The sequence below is a fragment of the Chanodichthys erythropterus genome, chromosome 11 (genome assembly GCF_024489055.1).
Source record: "Chanodichthys erythropterus isolate Z2021 chromosome 11, ASM2448905v1, whole genome shotgun sequence".
In the NCBI taxonomy this organism is placed as follows: domain Eukaryota; kingdom Metazoa; phylum Chordata; class Actinopteri; order Cypriniformes; family Xenocyprididae; genus Chanodichthys; species Chanodichthys erythropterus.
The window spans coordinates 42182359-42196913 of record NC_090231.1 but is presented as its reverse complement, the minus strand read 5'-3'; the positions used below and the strand labels follow the sequence as shown (position 1 = coordinate 42196913).

General features: G+C 36.1%; 1 protein-coding gene across 1 annotated transcript; it reads right to left on the bottom strand.

Moving 5' to 3' along the window:
- Positions 1-1119: 1119 nt before the first annotated feature.
- On the bottom strand, positions 1120-13316 carry tex261 (testis expressed 261). The gene is made up of 6 exons (XM_067399861.1): positions 13141-13316; positions 11938-12017; positions 11536-11689; positions 11377-11444; positions 10573-10675; positions 1120-3402 (listed from the first exon to the last, which is right to left on the bottom strand). Exons 1-6 carry the CDS (start codon positions 13208-13210, stop codon positions 3287-3289), a joined length of 591 nt encoding a protein of 196 aa, XP_067255962.1. The 5' UTR covers positions 13211-13316; the 3' UTR covers positions 1120-3286.
- Between the last annotated feature and the right edge of the window lie 1239 nt (positions 13317-14555).

Sequence of the window (14555 nt, the reverse complement as noted above, 5' to 3'; positions counted from 1 at the left end):
CCCTGAAACCCACATCACCACCACACACAAAAATCTATTTAAACTGAGGGATATCACTGATGAATTTTGAGTTTGCAAGCTACACATGTAGTGGGTGTGTGATTGTAAATGTCTCAAAGTTTTGTTAGCATTCTGTGCCCATCATCCGTTATTTCCACCACTTTTCATTAAACATGGCGTTTTATTTCAAATTTCTTTTTGTTTTGTGAGTGAACTAGCATGCATTAACCCTTTTTGAAGTGCTAATGAAATTATAAATTTGTCCTTTTTTTAAAAAAATTGTGACTTGCTAACCAAACAATTGTACTCTGAACTTAATGCGTTTAAATTATTTTGCCAAAAATGTGAAAAGCGTGCGTGCTACTGCTGGTGCACTCAACAAATAATTTTTGCTACGTGCCTGGCTATATATAGACCTTGTGTAGCCCCGCCCCCACTCGTTGTCTTTTGTCTTCCGGTTTTTACAGCTATTTCCACAGCGATCTAAGGAATTATGAATCAACCGCTCAGTCTATTTAGGTAGCTTGTACGTGTGCTGTTTTGATTAGAGTCACTTTCCAAAAGTTGCTAAAAGTTGCCAAATAAATGTTAAAAATTGCTAAATTTGTTGCTAGGTGCTTTTTGGAAAAAAAAGTTGCTAGTGTAGTCTGAAAAGTTGCTAAATCTAGCAACAAAATTGCTAAATTGGGAACACTGCACACGCGCTCAATCGTTCTCTTTCTATGAAACCTGTTAACCGCATTCACCAGTTCCAACTCTGTAGCAACAATAACAAAAAGCAGTTGTCCAGAGCACTGCAATTATTTCTCATTTAAAATACTACAATCATTTTCATGTCTTTTCTCTGCGCGGCAATTATTTTTCTGCGCGGCCGCGGCTTCAGAAGTGCGCGGCCGTGCACGCGTGCCGCTAAGAGGGAACATTGCTGAAGAGTAATGATGGTAAAAATTCAGCTTTGATTACAGGAATAAATTACATTTTACAATTATTCAAATATTCAAACAGAACAGTTATTTGAAATTTTAATAATATTGCACAATATTAACGTTTTTACTGTTTTTTATCAAATAAATACCACCTTGGTGAGCATATAGAGATTTTTATTAAAATAACTTACCAACCCTAAACTTTTTGAACAATAGTGTGCAACAAAACATTGAACATTACAGTACAACAAAAAACAGTGCCTTACATAGTACAGTGTAGTGCAGAAAAGGGAACTGATATGGGAAAAGACCTTGAGCCAAGACTCAAATTGAAATCATGGCTCGGACTCCTGGACGTGTTCTTTGCCAGTTTTGTGAGATTCAACCGCACACTTTTCCAAAGCGCAAAAACTCTGGCCAAAGGCTAAAATTTGTTGAGTAGCTTTTAACTGCAACATGCCTCTATACATGCACACTCAAGCTGATGCTGACCATCATCAACGTGTGAAAAGGAGAGCAGAAAATATCTATGAGGGCAAAAAAATCTTCAAAAAGTTCCCTGATGCCAAACTATGTAGGTGTGAATGAAAGTTGAACTCTGAGTGAATGCGGTTTGGGGGCTGCATACGTCAAGGTCGAAGCTTCAGTGACCCGGGTCACCGGGCTGAAAACAGCTCTGCTGTCGTCACTGGATCCCAAAGGATCCTTGGCTTCATTTTTGACATACAAGAAAACAGCTGCCCTTTTACACTGACCTAGAACCAGTTTTCCGTATGTCGACTTTAACCTCAGCCATTAGAAAACAAGCCACAAAATAGATAACACCAGCAAAGGGCAACTTCTTCCACCCTCCTAAGTGATTCACTCCCCAGATGAGAGCTTCCTGATGTGAATGTGTGCTGACCTTTCCTCAACCTTGCACTCCAAGTGTAAGATCCTGTCTGCCAAATAAAGAGGAGCAAAAATGTGTCCGTACGGAGGAAGTCAGTACAGATGGTGCCGCAGCCACTCTGAGTCAGTCGGACATTTTATTAGAAATTCTCCACATTTAAAATAAATCTGCATTTTGGTCAAAGAGCTATATTACACAACCCAGATTTTATACTTAAAAAAAAAAATAATAATAATTATATATATATATATATATATATATATATATATAGTTCTGCATGGGTGAATCTCACAAAACATGTTCACGAGGACTGAACAAGTCCAGATAACATTATACCCAAAAATAATGTTTGATGAAGACTAAGACTTTTTGCATAAACTTTTTTCAGATAATTAAGCACATTTGAAAAATGTAATATACACATTTTTATGGATCAAAACTAATAAAATGCCATCTTGACTGAAAAACTGTTTTAAAATTAACATTTGAATATTTTTTGAATGCGTAAATTACACAAACTTTTATTTTTATTACGTTTTAATTAGACTGAAAAACAATGCTCATTTAATAATCCTAAAAATCCATTTTCTTGCAAAACTTTTTTTTTCCTTGTGATTTTGGGGTGAAATGTGACCGGATGTTTCTGATTCCAAGATTCACCCACTTACATCAGATCCTTATTTGTACATGACAATGTTTACCTTTCAAAAACTCATACAACTGAATTTTATTAGATTTTTGTACAGCACACAAAATAAGCATGGCCAACACAATGCCTTCTCATGATTCCAGTATATTTAAAGCAACATTTTACCCAAAGACTAGATTTTCTTTAATCGTCAAACCACCGGATGATATAAAATGGATTTATAAAGCTCAAATGGAGCAGAAAGGACATTAACAATCCTTCTGAACATCAGATCATTAAAAAATTAATTGATAAAGGTCTGATCTCAAAGCAAATGATTGTAGTGTAAGACATGACTGACACGGACAGTGAGCAAACTGAAGAATTCGGGGTAAAACATTTCTTTAAAATGTGAACTAAAAATCCAGACATATTCATGAGCGAACACAAACATTGGCTTTTGAAGTGATATGATTAGAAGGAAATCAGCAGGAGCCTCTAGCGACGCTACAGAAGCCGAAGCCCCTTCCACAATCACCCACATACAGACAAGTCAAAAGATTAAGCCTTTAAAAATTAAAGACTTCTGAAGTCCTTTCATGGCTTTAGACGCCTAAAACACAATGAGCTGGCGACTCTCGACATGAATCAACAGACAGATTAGTTCATTCGAGGAGTCTGTGCGTGTTTGTCCCGATGTGGTCCTACAGATTCAATCTCATGATCATCATTGCAAACAAATCCCTCCCACAAAAAGATGCTGTCCAATGAAAGGGGCCGGTGGCCTGAACAACCCCCTCCCCCCAAACCCTCCATCCGATGCTTATTTCAACTGCTTCATCAGTACATCTTCTGTCGGCTTGGCAAAACAGCCTCCTTCAAGAAGGAGAAGATGAGCAGGATGCCCGAGCGCTTGCCCCGCTTGCCTTTAGTGAAGTAGTTTGACACCACATCATCTGAGAAAAACACAGAAACAGGAAACGATGAATATTTTTATGTCATGTCTTAGTGGTTAGACATGAGCGCTGTAAATGTCTGTCCAACACATGCAACTAACAGGGTAGAAGTGGGCAATAAGCAAAAGCAAAATTTAAATCACAATATATTTTAAAAACATTTGGTGATTATGTAAGGAATAATTGATGAAGAGCCGTTGAATTGGTAATGTGGCTACGACGTGAAATAGAGTTATTATTTTCTAAGAATTCAATGGCCCTTAGTCAATTATTTTGCTTATACTATGGTTACCACACCTCAAGACACTGTTTAGATGTTGTATTTCAAGACATTTGTCAGGTTTTTGTCCTTAAAACAGTGTGTGTAATTTCTTTCGCATCTCATCCCAAGCCGTTGCTAATTCCAAAACATCATTTCAGAACTAGTAACGAAGTCTTGAGCCTTGATAGATAGCAGAATAGTACCGTTGATTCAGTTATTAATGCACTTGAGAGAGAGAGAGAATAATCAACATATGTGAATTAGCATACCTGATCTGTGCGTCTCTAACAGCAGCAGTGTCTCTACTAATAAACTATATCTCAAGAACCGCACAGTTATTACCTCACTGGTGAGTCATGTATTTTAACTTGCTAAACTATTTTACTGATTAATTCATCAGAGCAGCACTGACCAAACGTTTCTGTGTGAGTTTGTGTCCAAACTATACAGTACGTGTGTACGTTTGAAAGAGAGAGAGAGAGTGCGAGAGATTATGCGCTTTCAGGACACAATAAAATGTATTTTGTGGCAAAAACCATGACACTAATTTGTCATTTTCATTATATTGTTTATTATATTTATTTGCTTGGTCAATGTCGTTGTGGTTTTTTTTTCTTTTGCGGTTTTAGGCTTTAAGGACTTGAAATAATTTTGTCGAAGTGATATGGAACTATAATGCGGTCAAGACCTGCCAAGAACTAATTTAGCTGTGCATTTCCCTGAAAATAACTGTACACCTTAGAACGTTGGTCAACCAATCAGATTCGAGCATTCAACAGCCCTTTAGTATGAAATATAATTATATACACATTTTTGTAGAACTGAACACCCCCGGAAAAAAATAATAAAATGTCATCTTGACTGAAAAATAATGTTTTTAAAATTAACATTTATTAGCGAAGACATGTAAATTACAAAAGCTGCCATACAAGATGCATATATTACTTTATTTATTAATTTTATTTAATTAAACTTAAAAACAACGTTCAAAGTAAAATGCACATTTGAATATTTTTCAAAGGAATGTAAATTACAAAGAAGCAAACTTATTTTTATAATATATAATATTTAATTTAATTTTATTTAACCTTTTTATTTAATAACACTAAAAAAATGTTCAAAATAAAATGCACATTTGAGTATTTTTTGAGGGAATGTTAATTTTTTTTTTTTTTTTTTTTTAAAGAACTTTTTACAATTCTACCAAATTACATTATCTGTCCTTCCAGGATTTCACAGGACTTTTATCTGCCTCTTATTTCAGCGGCCTAAAATGACTGAATTTGCGGCGGCTTTTCTCAAAATTTGCGGCGCTATTTACAGCGTTTCTTGATATTAAGCAGAAAAATATACAACAGACAACATTCATTTAACATCATTATACTTTTCTGATCTCAAGAACCACTGCAGGGCTCCAGACTAACATTTGAGGGCAGTAGCACTGGTGCTAGTTCACCCAAAAATTAAAATTTCTGTCATTCATTACTCACCCTCATGTCGTTCCACACCCATAAGACCTTCGTTCATCTTTGGAACACAAGTTAAGATATTTTTGATAAAATCAGATGGTTCAGTGAGACCTCCATTGACAGCAAGATTACACTTTAAATGCCCAGAAAGCTACTAAAGACGCATTTAAAACAGTTCATGTGACTACATTGGTTCAACCTTAATGTTATGAAGCAACGAGAATACTTTTTTTGTGTGTGTGTGTGTGTGCGTGTGTGTTTGTGCCAAAAAAACTAAATAACGACTTTATTCAACAATTTCAAGTGATGGGCAATTTCAAAACACTGCTTCACGAAGCTTTACGAATCTTTTGTTTCGAATCAGTGGTTCAGAACATGTATCAAACTGCCAAAACGTGATTTCAGTAAACGAAAGAATAATAGTAGTTAATAGTCTCTTATTGGCCTGTTTAGGAGACTAAGAGACTTAACTACTATTATTCTTTTTAATTATTAGGACTACTAATGTCTAATTAAAACATCTACAAATATGTAAAACTGATCAGAGATCCGGTAAAACCCATAGACTTGATTAATGGGTTAGAAGAGATCGTCGCCCCGCCAGTGGTGAACCACTGAAATTTCGAAACATTTCGAAACACTTATGCCGTAACGAAGCCTTGTTTACTGAAATCATGTGACGCTCTGAACCACTGATTTGAAACAAAAGATACGTAAAGCTTCATGAAGCAGTTTTTTTTAAATTGCCCATCACTATTTTTTTTTTTTTTTTGGAGCACAAAAAGTATTCTCATCGCTTCATAACATTAAGGTTGAACCACTGTAGTCACATGAACAGTTTTAAATATGTCTTTAGTAGCTTTCTGGGCATTTGAAAGTGTAAATTAACTTGTTGACAATGCAGGCCTCATTGAGCCATCAGATTTTATCAAAAAATATCTTAATTTGTGTTCCGAAGATGAACGAAAGTCTTACAGGTGTGGAACGACATAAGGGTGAATAATTAAAGGTGCTCTAAGCGAAGTTACGCGTTTTTAGGCCAAAACATTTTTTGTCACATACAGCAAACACCTTCTCACTATCCGCTAGCTGCCTGTCCCCTGAACACACTGTAAAAAAATGCGGTCTCTGTAGTCGCCACAAGCTCCGAAAATGGCAACAAAAACAAACTGATGCAGCCTGGACCACTTAACATAATAAACATGCTCCAGCCAATAAACGACAAGCAGCGTGAATACGCAAGCTACTTACATTTTAAATTCGCGTTCATGACTGTTTCAGGAAGCACGGAGGGGAGGGCCAGGATGAGGAGGAGGGAGGGTCTAGCTAGCCTCTGTTTTGTTTGACAACACTTCGAACGTCAACAGGAAGTTACTCCGCTCAGAATCGCTTAGAGAGCCTTTAATAACAGAATTTTCATTTTTGGGTAAAAATGAAAATTAAGGCACCAGCCCCTGATTTGGCAGCGTTGTGAGGGCTGACAGAAAAGCACTGAGCTTAAAGGATTAGTTCACTTAATTAAAATTTCCTGATAATTTACTCACCCCCATGTCATCCAAGATGTTCATGTCTTTCTTTCTTCAGTCAAAAAGAAATTAAGGTTTTTGATGAAAACATTCCAGGATTTTTCTCCATATAGTGGACTTCAATGGAGCCCAAAAGGTTGAAGGTCAGAATTACAGTTGCATTGCAGCTTAAAAATGTTCTACACGATGCCAGACGAGGAATAAAGGCCCCAGTATACTTCAAACGAAATCGAAGAACAAACTAATGTGACGTCATTTCGAACAAAAACAAGCCAAAAGTTCGTTTTGTGTTCTTTTTGGAAGTTCGAAACGGCTTGCCAATGCGAACTTTCAGGAAAAGTTCGCTCCAGCTGCAAAACACCTTCGTACTACCATTGGTCAGTGACGATAACATAACAGGAGGTGTGTGCTGAGGCTCCGCCTTCACTCGCATGGAACGCGTCTTTGACCCATTTCGTGTGTTTGAGCTCGTTGAAGTAAGAGCTCTGGGGGTGAAAACATGAACACACTGGATAGCCGCTTTATAGTAAGTTGTGCTTGTAAAAAAATTAGGCACTAACACTGTTTTTCATGTTTGATACTGTGAAGCTGCTTGATTTTAAGCAATCTATTGAATAAAGTGCTATATGAAGACGTAACGTGACTGGAGTGCTAATTTGCAGAGCTCGTGCTAACATACCCATGTTGTTATGATCAGACACTTTTCTTATGCTTTCTATAATAAATGCTTGCTGTTTTCTCATTTTGTGTTTATTTTATTACTGAAAAGAAAGTGCACAGCACATATTTACATAATTATCTAAACGCCGATCTCAGCAGTGTGGGCGGCATCAGATGTTCGTTTACGGTATATCGCTGGTCACGCATTTCGAACTTCGTTTTATCCTTAAAGCTGCAGTAGGTAACTTTTGTAAAAATGTATTTTTTACAAATTTGTTAAACCTGTCATTGTGTCCTGACAGTAGAATATGAGACAGATAATCTGTGAAAAAAATCAAGCTCCTCTGGCTCCTCCCAGTGGTCCTATTGCCATTTGCAGAAATACACCGCTCCCGGTAAGAACCAACCAATCAGAGTCAGGAGGAGTGTCTTAGCAGTGTCAATCAAGCTCGTGTGCGCGCTGATCACACTCCTGTCATGCACAGCCATAGTGCACAGCGTGTACAGGTGTTCAAATTCAAGATTACCGGTGTGCAGCAGCTTTGCTTATGGCGGACAAACAATCCAGTTTCGTACGTATAATACCCCATAAAGTGCGTATCATATGCACGCGAAAAACTCATTTTGCCGTATATATATTACGAGATTACAAACTCGTACTATTGATACGCATTTTCGTGTGATCGGGCTCTATTAAGTCATGATATGCAGTTTTAAGATTTTTTCAGGCGAGAATGTGCTGGTTTAAAGCTGAAATTTGTGGTTAATTGATAAAGATAGCGCCTTTCTGACAATTTGATCTGACGTTGTCGGAGTTTTGAGATCCAGGCGATCACCGGACTCTCAGCGCTCATGTGCCCAGCCGAGAGCAGCCTTACCTCGGCTAATCCTTCTGACGTTTGCCGCTGGCTCAGTTTTGGCTGAGGGCAACGTGACGTTTCATAAATTTATATATGGCTATTTAACTTTTGTATCATACTAAAGCGCTGATTTTGTACGCTTGACTGAATTGTTTGCTTTATTTCTTATTGTATATTTTTATACCTTTTATAATGGCTATTATTGAACATTAAAACTGACATTTAACAAAAAGAGAAGGTTGTGTTTTATGTTAAAGCCTATTTCATTTAATTACAGTGAAGATGAGTATGCACAAATACTATTACATTTAATATGTTTGAAATGTAAACGAAAAGAGGCAGGGTTGGAGATAATTAATCACTTGTTGCCTGAGGCTATTATGTTTTTGTTTGTTTCTTTAAATAAAACGAAAAGAGGCAGAGTGGTTTAATAACAAATTTTGTTTTATTCTTGGCTAAAATATACATACAGAGATAACCGGAGAAGCCAGTTATTTGCATACTGTAACCGTTATATTATCTTACCAGCTATTTATTACTTATAGAAATAGTGCACTTCATATAGTTACATTACATGTATTGCAAAATACGTAATGTTTTGAGGACCAAGTTTGTAGTCAAAGTATGGGAAGGCCATAGTCAATGTAAATCAAATTGTTGATGTTTTGTTCCTATCAGTGAATGTGCCATAACTGTTTATCCACCGTCATCGGTGGCCCTGCTTGCTTACTAGTCTGCGCGTTCACGGCAGGCTCCGTTGTGATGGGGGAGGAGCTGTGGAGGGAGGGCTGTAGCGCAGCAGAGAGCAAGGGGGAGTGACCTGTGAGTTGTGCTTGTCAACGTTTTCTAAAAACTCTGTACTGCAGCTTTAAACATACATTTACCAGTGTCTACACTGCTGGAATTCAAATAGAGAAGAAGAAGAGAGCTAGTTAAAGATGAGCATTTATGGTTAAAACGTATACATTTTTTAAAAACATTTTAGAAAATGAGCGATGGTTTCTCTAGATAAGACCCTTATTCCTCGTCTGGGATCACTGTAAACTATAATTTTGACATTCAACTGTTTGGGTTATGGAGAATAATCCTGGAATGTTTTCATCAAAAACCTTAATTTCTTTTCGACTAAAGAAAGAAAGACATGAACATCTTGGATGACATGGTAAATTATCAGGAAATTTTAATTTGAAAGTGAACTAATCCTTTAAGTTGAGATGCAAACACTATTACCTTTTATTTTATTGTTAATAAATATTAAAAATATATACTATGGTGTGGAAATGGCTAATAAGCCAATAAGTGCTCCTCTACAACATCTACTACAGTGATAATGTATTGTCTTTTTTTATTTCTAAATAAGTGTTTGCTTTCCTACATTCCAAACTTTTAGTTTTTCAAATGGGGACAAACTATATGAAGGATGAACAAACAATGTTTTGGATGTCACATTAAAATAACATCCAAATTGGGCAATATTAAAAGATTTGAAGTGCTGAGAAAAGATCTGTGAAGCACTTAAAAGCACTTGAAAACATTAGACCATTTCTGCCACAAGTTGTTTCTGTTAGTGGCACAATGTTTCTCCTGGTTTCCAGATGGCACGTGCGCTGTGAAGAAGTGAAGAAAGCGCTTGAATTCACAGCAGAATTAATAACAACTCTGTAAAATCTAGTGAGAAGCATTCACATTTGTCGCAGAATTCTCTGGTAAACCACAGATTGATATCAAACAGTTTCCACGCCGGCACTATTTAATCTGAAATCTGTGGTTTAACAGAGAATTCTGTTCATTCGAATGTGAATGCTTCTCACAAGATTTCACAGTGCTGTGTAGAAATGGTGTCATGTGATCGAGATCGGCCCGCTGCTCTAAACTTCTGTCGCGTTGTCTATTATTGGTCCGAGCTGCGCAGCTCAAACGAGTTGACTGACTGCATGTTGTGATGACATCATGGGACGTGTCTAAGCCCAAAATCTGCGGCAATTAAGAAAAAAATGCAAGCTCCACCGAATATTGCAGAATTTGCTTGATTTTGCGATAAATTCAGTGATTGCAGAATCACAAAATCCTGGAGGGACTGCATTACAGTGCACCATTAAACTATGTTATCTGCTCTGTTTAACTCAAACAAAAGTAGGCTCTGTATTTGATTGAAAAGCTTTTGCTTTGATTCTGAAGAAACCATGCCCACTTTTTCACATTTTTAACATGGACTGATAAATTATTTCTGTATATTTACTTTTAATGATAAACAACATAAGCAGATTCCTTCTGTTTACACTGTTATATCACTCACCCAGTAACTGGGTCAGTATATAAGGATAGTTTAACATGCCCATGTGGTCATAAAGACTGTATGAAAACGAATTTGATAAGATCAGCTTGTCTCTCACCTCCCTGCTGCACAGTGGATGGAAGGACATTCTCCCCGGCAGAAAGGGAAACGAAGAATGAGAATGGAATCACCCACAGGCATATTGTGAAGTACGCCAGAACCTGAAAACAAAGAGATGTTAGTCTCAACTCCATACTCTACTTAACACAGTAATTTACCTAAATTGCTCACCTAAACAAGAAAATTCGGACATCATTTACTCAGCCTAATGTCTTTTCTTAAAGAAATTAATACTTAGCAAGGATGCTTTAAACTGATCAAAATTGACAGTAAAGACTTTTTATGTTACTAAAGGTTTCTATTTCATATAAATGCTTCTTATTCATCAAAGAATGGCAATCCACATAATGCATCTTAAGCAATACTCTGATAATAATGAGAAATGTTTCTTAAGCAGCAAATCAGTGTATTAGAATAATTTCTGAAGGATCATGTGACACTGAAGACTGGAGTAATGATGCTGAAAATTCAGCTTTGATCACAGGAATAAATTACATTTGATTTTATAATATTTTTGAATAGTTATATTATTATATTTTAAAATGACTTTCACAATATTACTGTTCTACTGTATTTTTTTAACAAATAAATGCAGCCTTGGTGAGCAGAAGAGACTTACCAACCCCAAACCTTTAAATGGTACTGTATTTATCTGATCTTTATATCCACCAATCATTTCATTTCATTAATAGGCCAATGTGAAAAAAACCCACATTATTATTCATCTGATTATCAACCAAAATCTTAACTCCTGGATTTAAGATTATATTTTTCCAATCAGTAAAATAAAAAAAGAGCATACCTCAGAGAAAGGATAGTACTGATCTGCAAAATACTGGAAGGCCATATAGTGGTTTAACACAACCAGTGCTGGAAAATAAAGCACGAATAAGAATAAATGGAGAACCACTGAAAAATATATAGGATGTAAATGTCTCCTCAACTCATCAGCATCACTCACCACATGACAGGATAAAGTTTGGTGAGGTCAGCATAATGTATGGAAACGTCTGCAGCAGACCAAAGTAAACCAAGTTTGTGAAGAGACCCACTCCGATCATTAGTGTTGGGAAGCCCTCAAACAGGTAGAGTCCCACCAGAACGGCTGTGGAGAACTGAGAGATGGGAGTTAGACGAGTATGAGACATGAAGCATGTGTAACATAATATTTCACAAAGCATGCAATACTGCCTGGAGTGCTCAGTTGTTACAGAAGACATTTTCCTGGTGCTTACTTACATCAGTGCTGTCACAACCAATGCAAACACACTGGATATTGACAACCAAACAATCGGATCAGATTTAATCTCTCACAAAATGCATCCTTAATAATGTAATTTTTATATAATGACATAATACTCACCATAATCATATATTTTATAATGCGACTGGTGGCGACTGTGTACTCCTCTATTAACTCTGCCAGGTAATACAGGCCTGCAGCTGTGAGGACATATAACCAATAACAAATAAACATCAAACCAAACATATCATACAAATCTTATATGTGGGTAAAAGTGCATAACAATGAGCATCTAAGTTAATAAAAACATTTTTTTCACAGCATATATGGAAACATCTGAAGTGCCTCTGGAAACCTATCTACCTATCTGTACTTCTATCTGTCAAGTCTCTTATAAATTCAGCGTTAGAATAAATACAGTTACAGGTGTAACTGCTGGTTTGATAGGTTGCCAAGTTCTCAATCACCATCATGAACACAACTGCCTACGTGGACAGACACATTTGTGCTGTTTTTACTACACTGCCTCTAATCATACTTGGGTAAAGTTGGTTTTATATTCGCACATTCGGACTTCTGATGAATTCAGACTTTCCAATAAATGTGCAATAAATTAATGTTTGCGAATTTTAAGCAGCGACATGATATTGACAACCAACGATTGTCAACTTACAACATTTTTCACAGTCGATCAAAATAGGCAAGTATTGTTTTAATGGCATATTTACTTGTGAATGTCCACTGAATGTCCAATGTAGTGTGATTAACAAGGCTATTGAATACGGATGTCCGAATGTGCGAATATAAAACCAACTTTACCGAAGTTCTAATCATAATGTGGAACACAGCAAGATTTGAAAGAATAAAATTAGCCATCATATATATGCAATAGACATTCGAATTAATATGTATTTATGAAATGACCTGTAACTCGACTATCTATCTATCAACTGTCAGAAATGTTACTTTACCCTAAATTAAGTCATATAAATGGGCGGAGCGATTAGTAATCAATACAGTCCTGTATTTTGCAACACAACAATGAGAAATATAAAAACTTTTGCAAGATTGAAACACAGTGAGCTTACTATTTCTTATGTAATAATATGACTTTAGTCAAAGAGACAAATATGAGCCAGGTTTTGTCTTAGCTCATCCCACTGTTAGTCTATTCTACATATTTATTTTTATTTTTTTCCATAGCCTACTATTCATTGAAGATAAACGGATATTTTACTGTTAATAAGGCGCGGGAGCTGATGTATTTCTTTGGTCGCGTCAGCAAAAGGCAGTAGCGGCTAACAGCAGCAACATAAAACTCACCAATAGCGAGAGTAACGAAACATATCTGTACCACCAGCGACAACCAGCTGAGTAAATAAATAAACCACATATTTTTAAAAGGGCTGGTCGAATAAATAAGTGACTTGTAAACAATAAAGGAGATGTGTGTCTCCGCTGCAAGGCTAACAACTGAAGTGATCAAAGTTTCCTCTGCAGCTTCCTCAGCCGTAGCGCGAAGCTGAAGTGGGAATCTGATCACAAACAGCGCCGCTCAGGCTGGAGGCGGTAGTGCATCTGTAGAGAATCAGGGAGTCGCAAGAGATAACTATGATTCAGAAGTCATCAAAACCTGAGAAATAACATAAATGGGAGCATGGGAATTATGTAGTAATTCTACAAATATTAATCAAATCAAATATTTGTCTTCAAAGATTAAAATAATATAAATATTATATTTTTAATATTATTTTATATTACTCTACAACACTAATTTCAAGCATGTTTAGAACAAAACTGTTTTAAGATCATGAAAAATAAATTAATTCATTCATGTGTTTATAGATGGCAGGCAGACAGACAGAGAGAGAGAGAAGGTTTTCCAAGGGCCTCACACATTTTGAATTTTTTCACCAGCTCTTCGCTTGTTTTGGTCATGCATATTCCATCCACATCTACACATCTATTCACCTTCTTCCTCACACAAGCACACATCTAAATCAGACACCTTTCAGATTCTGGGGAAAAAAACATGAATTCTTTATAGTGTTTGTTAGATGGAAAGCTCTCTTGTGAGGAATCCTTAACAGAATGAAATGCCTTTAAAAAGAAAGAAGCAAAAGTGAGTGAGAGTGGAAAATAATTGTACTCCATTTAAAATGCTTTTATCAAAGAAGAGGAGTGTGAACGTGTTAGGAGAAAAGGCTGCCCTTTTCATCCCAGGTGTTTCCAGATGGACGGATAGACTAACCTAAATGCTTTGACACTGCCAGCATGTACAGTGAAATATATTCTGATACTGCACCTAATATTAGTGTTTTATGGTTTTATTTAAAAAAATTAAAAAATAGACATTGATTTAAGTTAACTCTCTGGTGCTCTTCGCGTTGCAGTCAAAAATTACCTTTTTTATTTAAATGAAATAAATGTACTATATTTTAGTTTGATAATGTTTTTTATTTAATGTTTAGTATTTTATGGGGCTTATGGTAAATTATATTTATGGAATAGTTATGATCCATTTATTACCTGTTAATCACATTTTGAGTATAGACCTAAAAATGAAATTTTAAACTTAAACTTTCATAAATCTTGAATGCTTTGGAGAACTGATTTAAGTTTGGTCTCTTTTTAAAGACACTTGATGGATTATTGTTGAAATGAAACAAAAAAGTAAAAAAGTGAGATTTAACTAAAGTTATAGAAATTTAGAAGTTTATTGTTATGAAAAAGGCATG

Coding starts and splice junctions, on each gene's coding strand:
- tex261 (XM_067399861.1), bottom strand. CDS start 13,210: ATGTGGTTTATTTATTTACTCAGCTGGTTGTCGCTGGTGGTACAGATA. Junction 10,676..11,376: donor AGTACTATCCTTTCTCTGAG/GTATGCTCTTTT, acceptor CTTTGTTTTCAG/GTTCTGGCGTACTTCACAAT. Junction 3,403..10,572: donor ATCCACTGTGCAGCAGGGAG/GTGAGAGACAAG, acceptor TGTTTTTCTCAG/ATGATGTGGTGTCAAACTAC.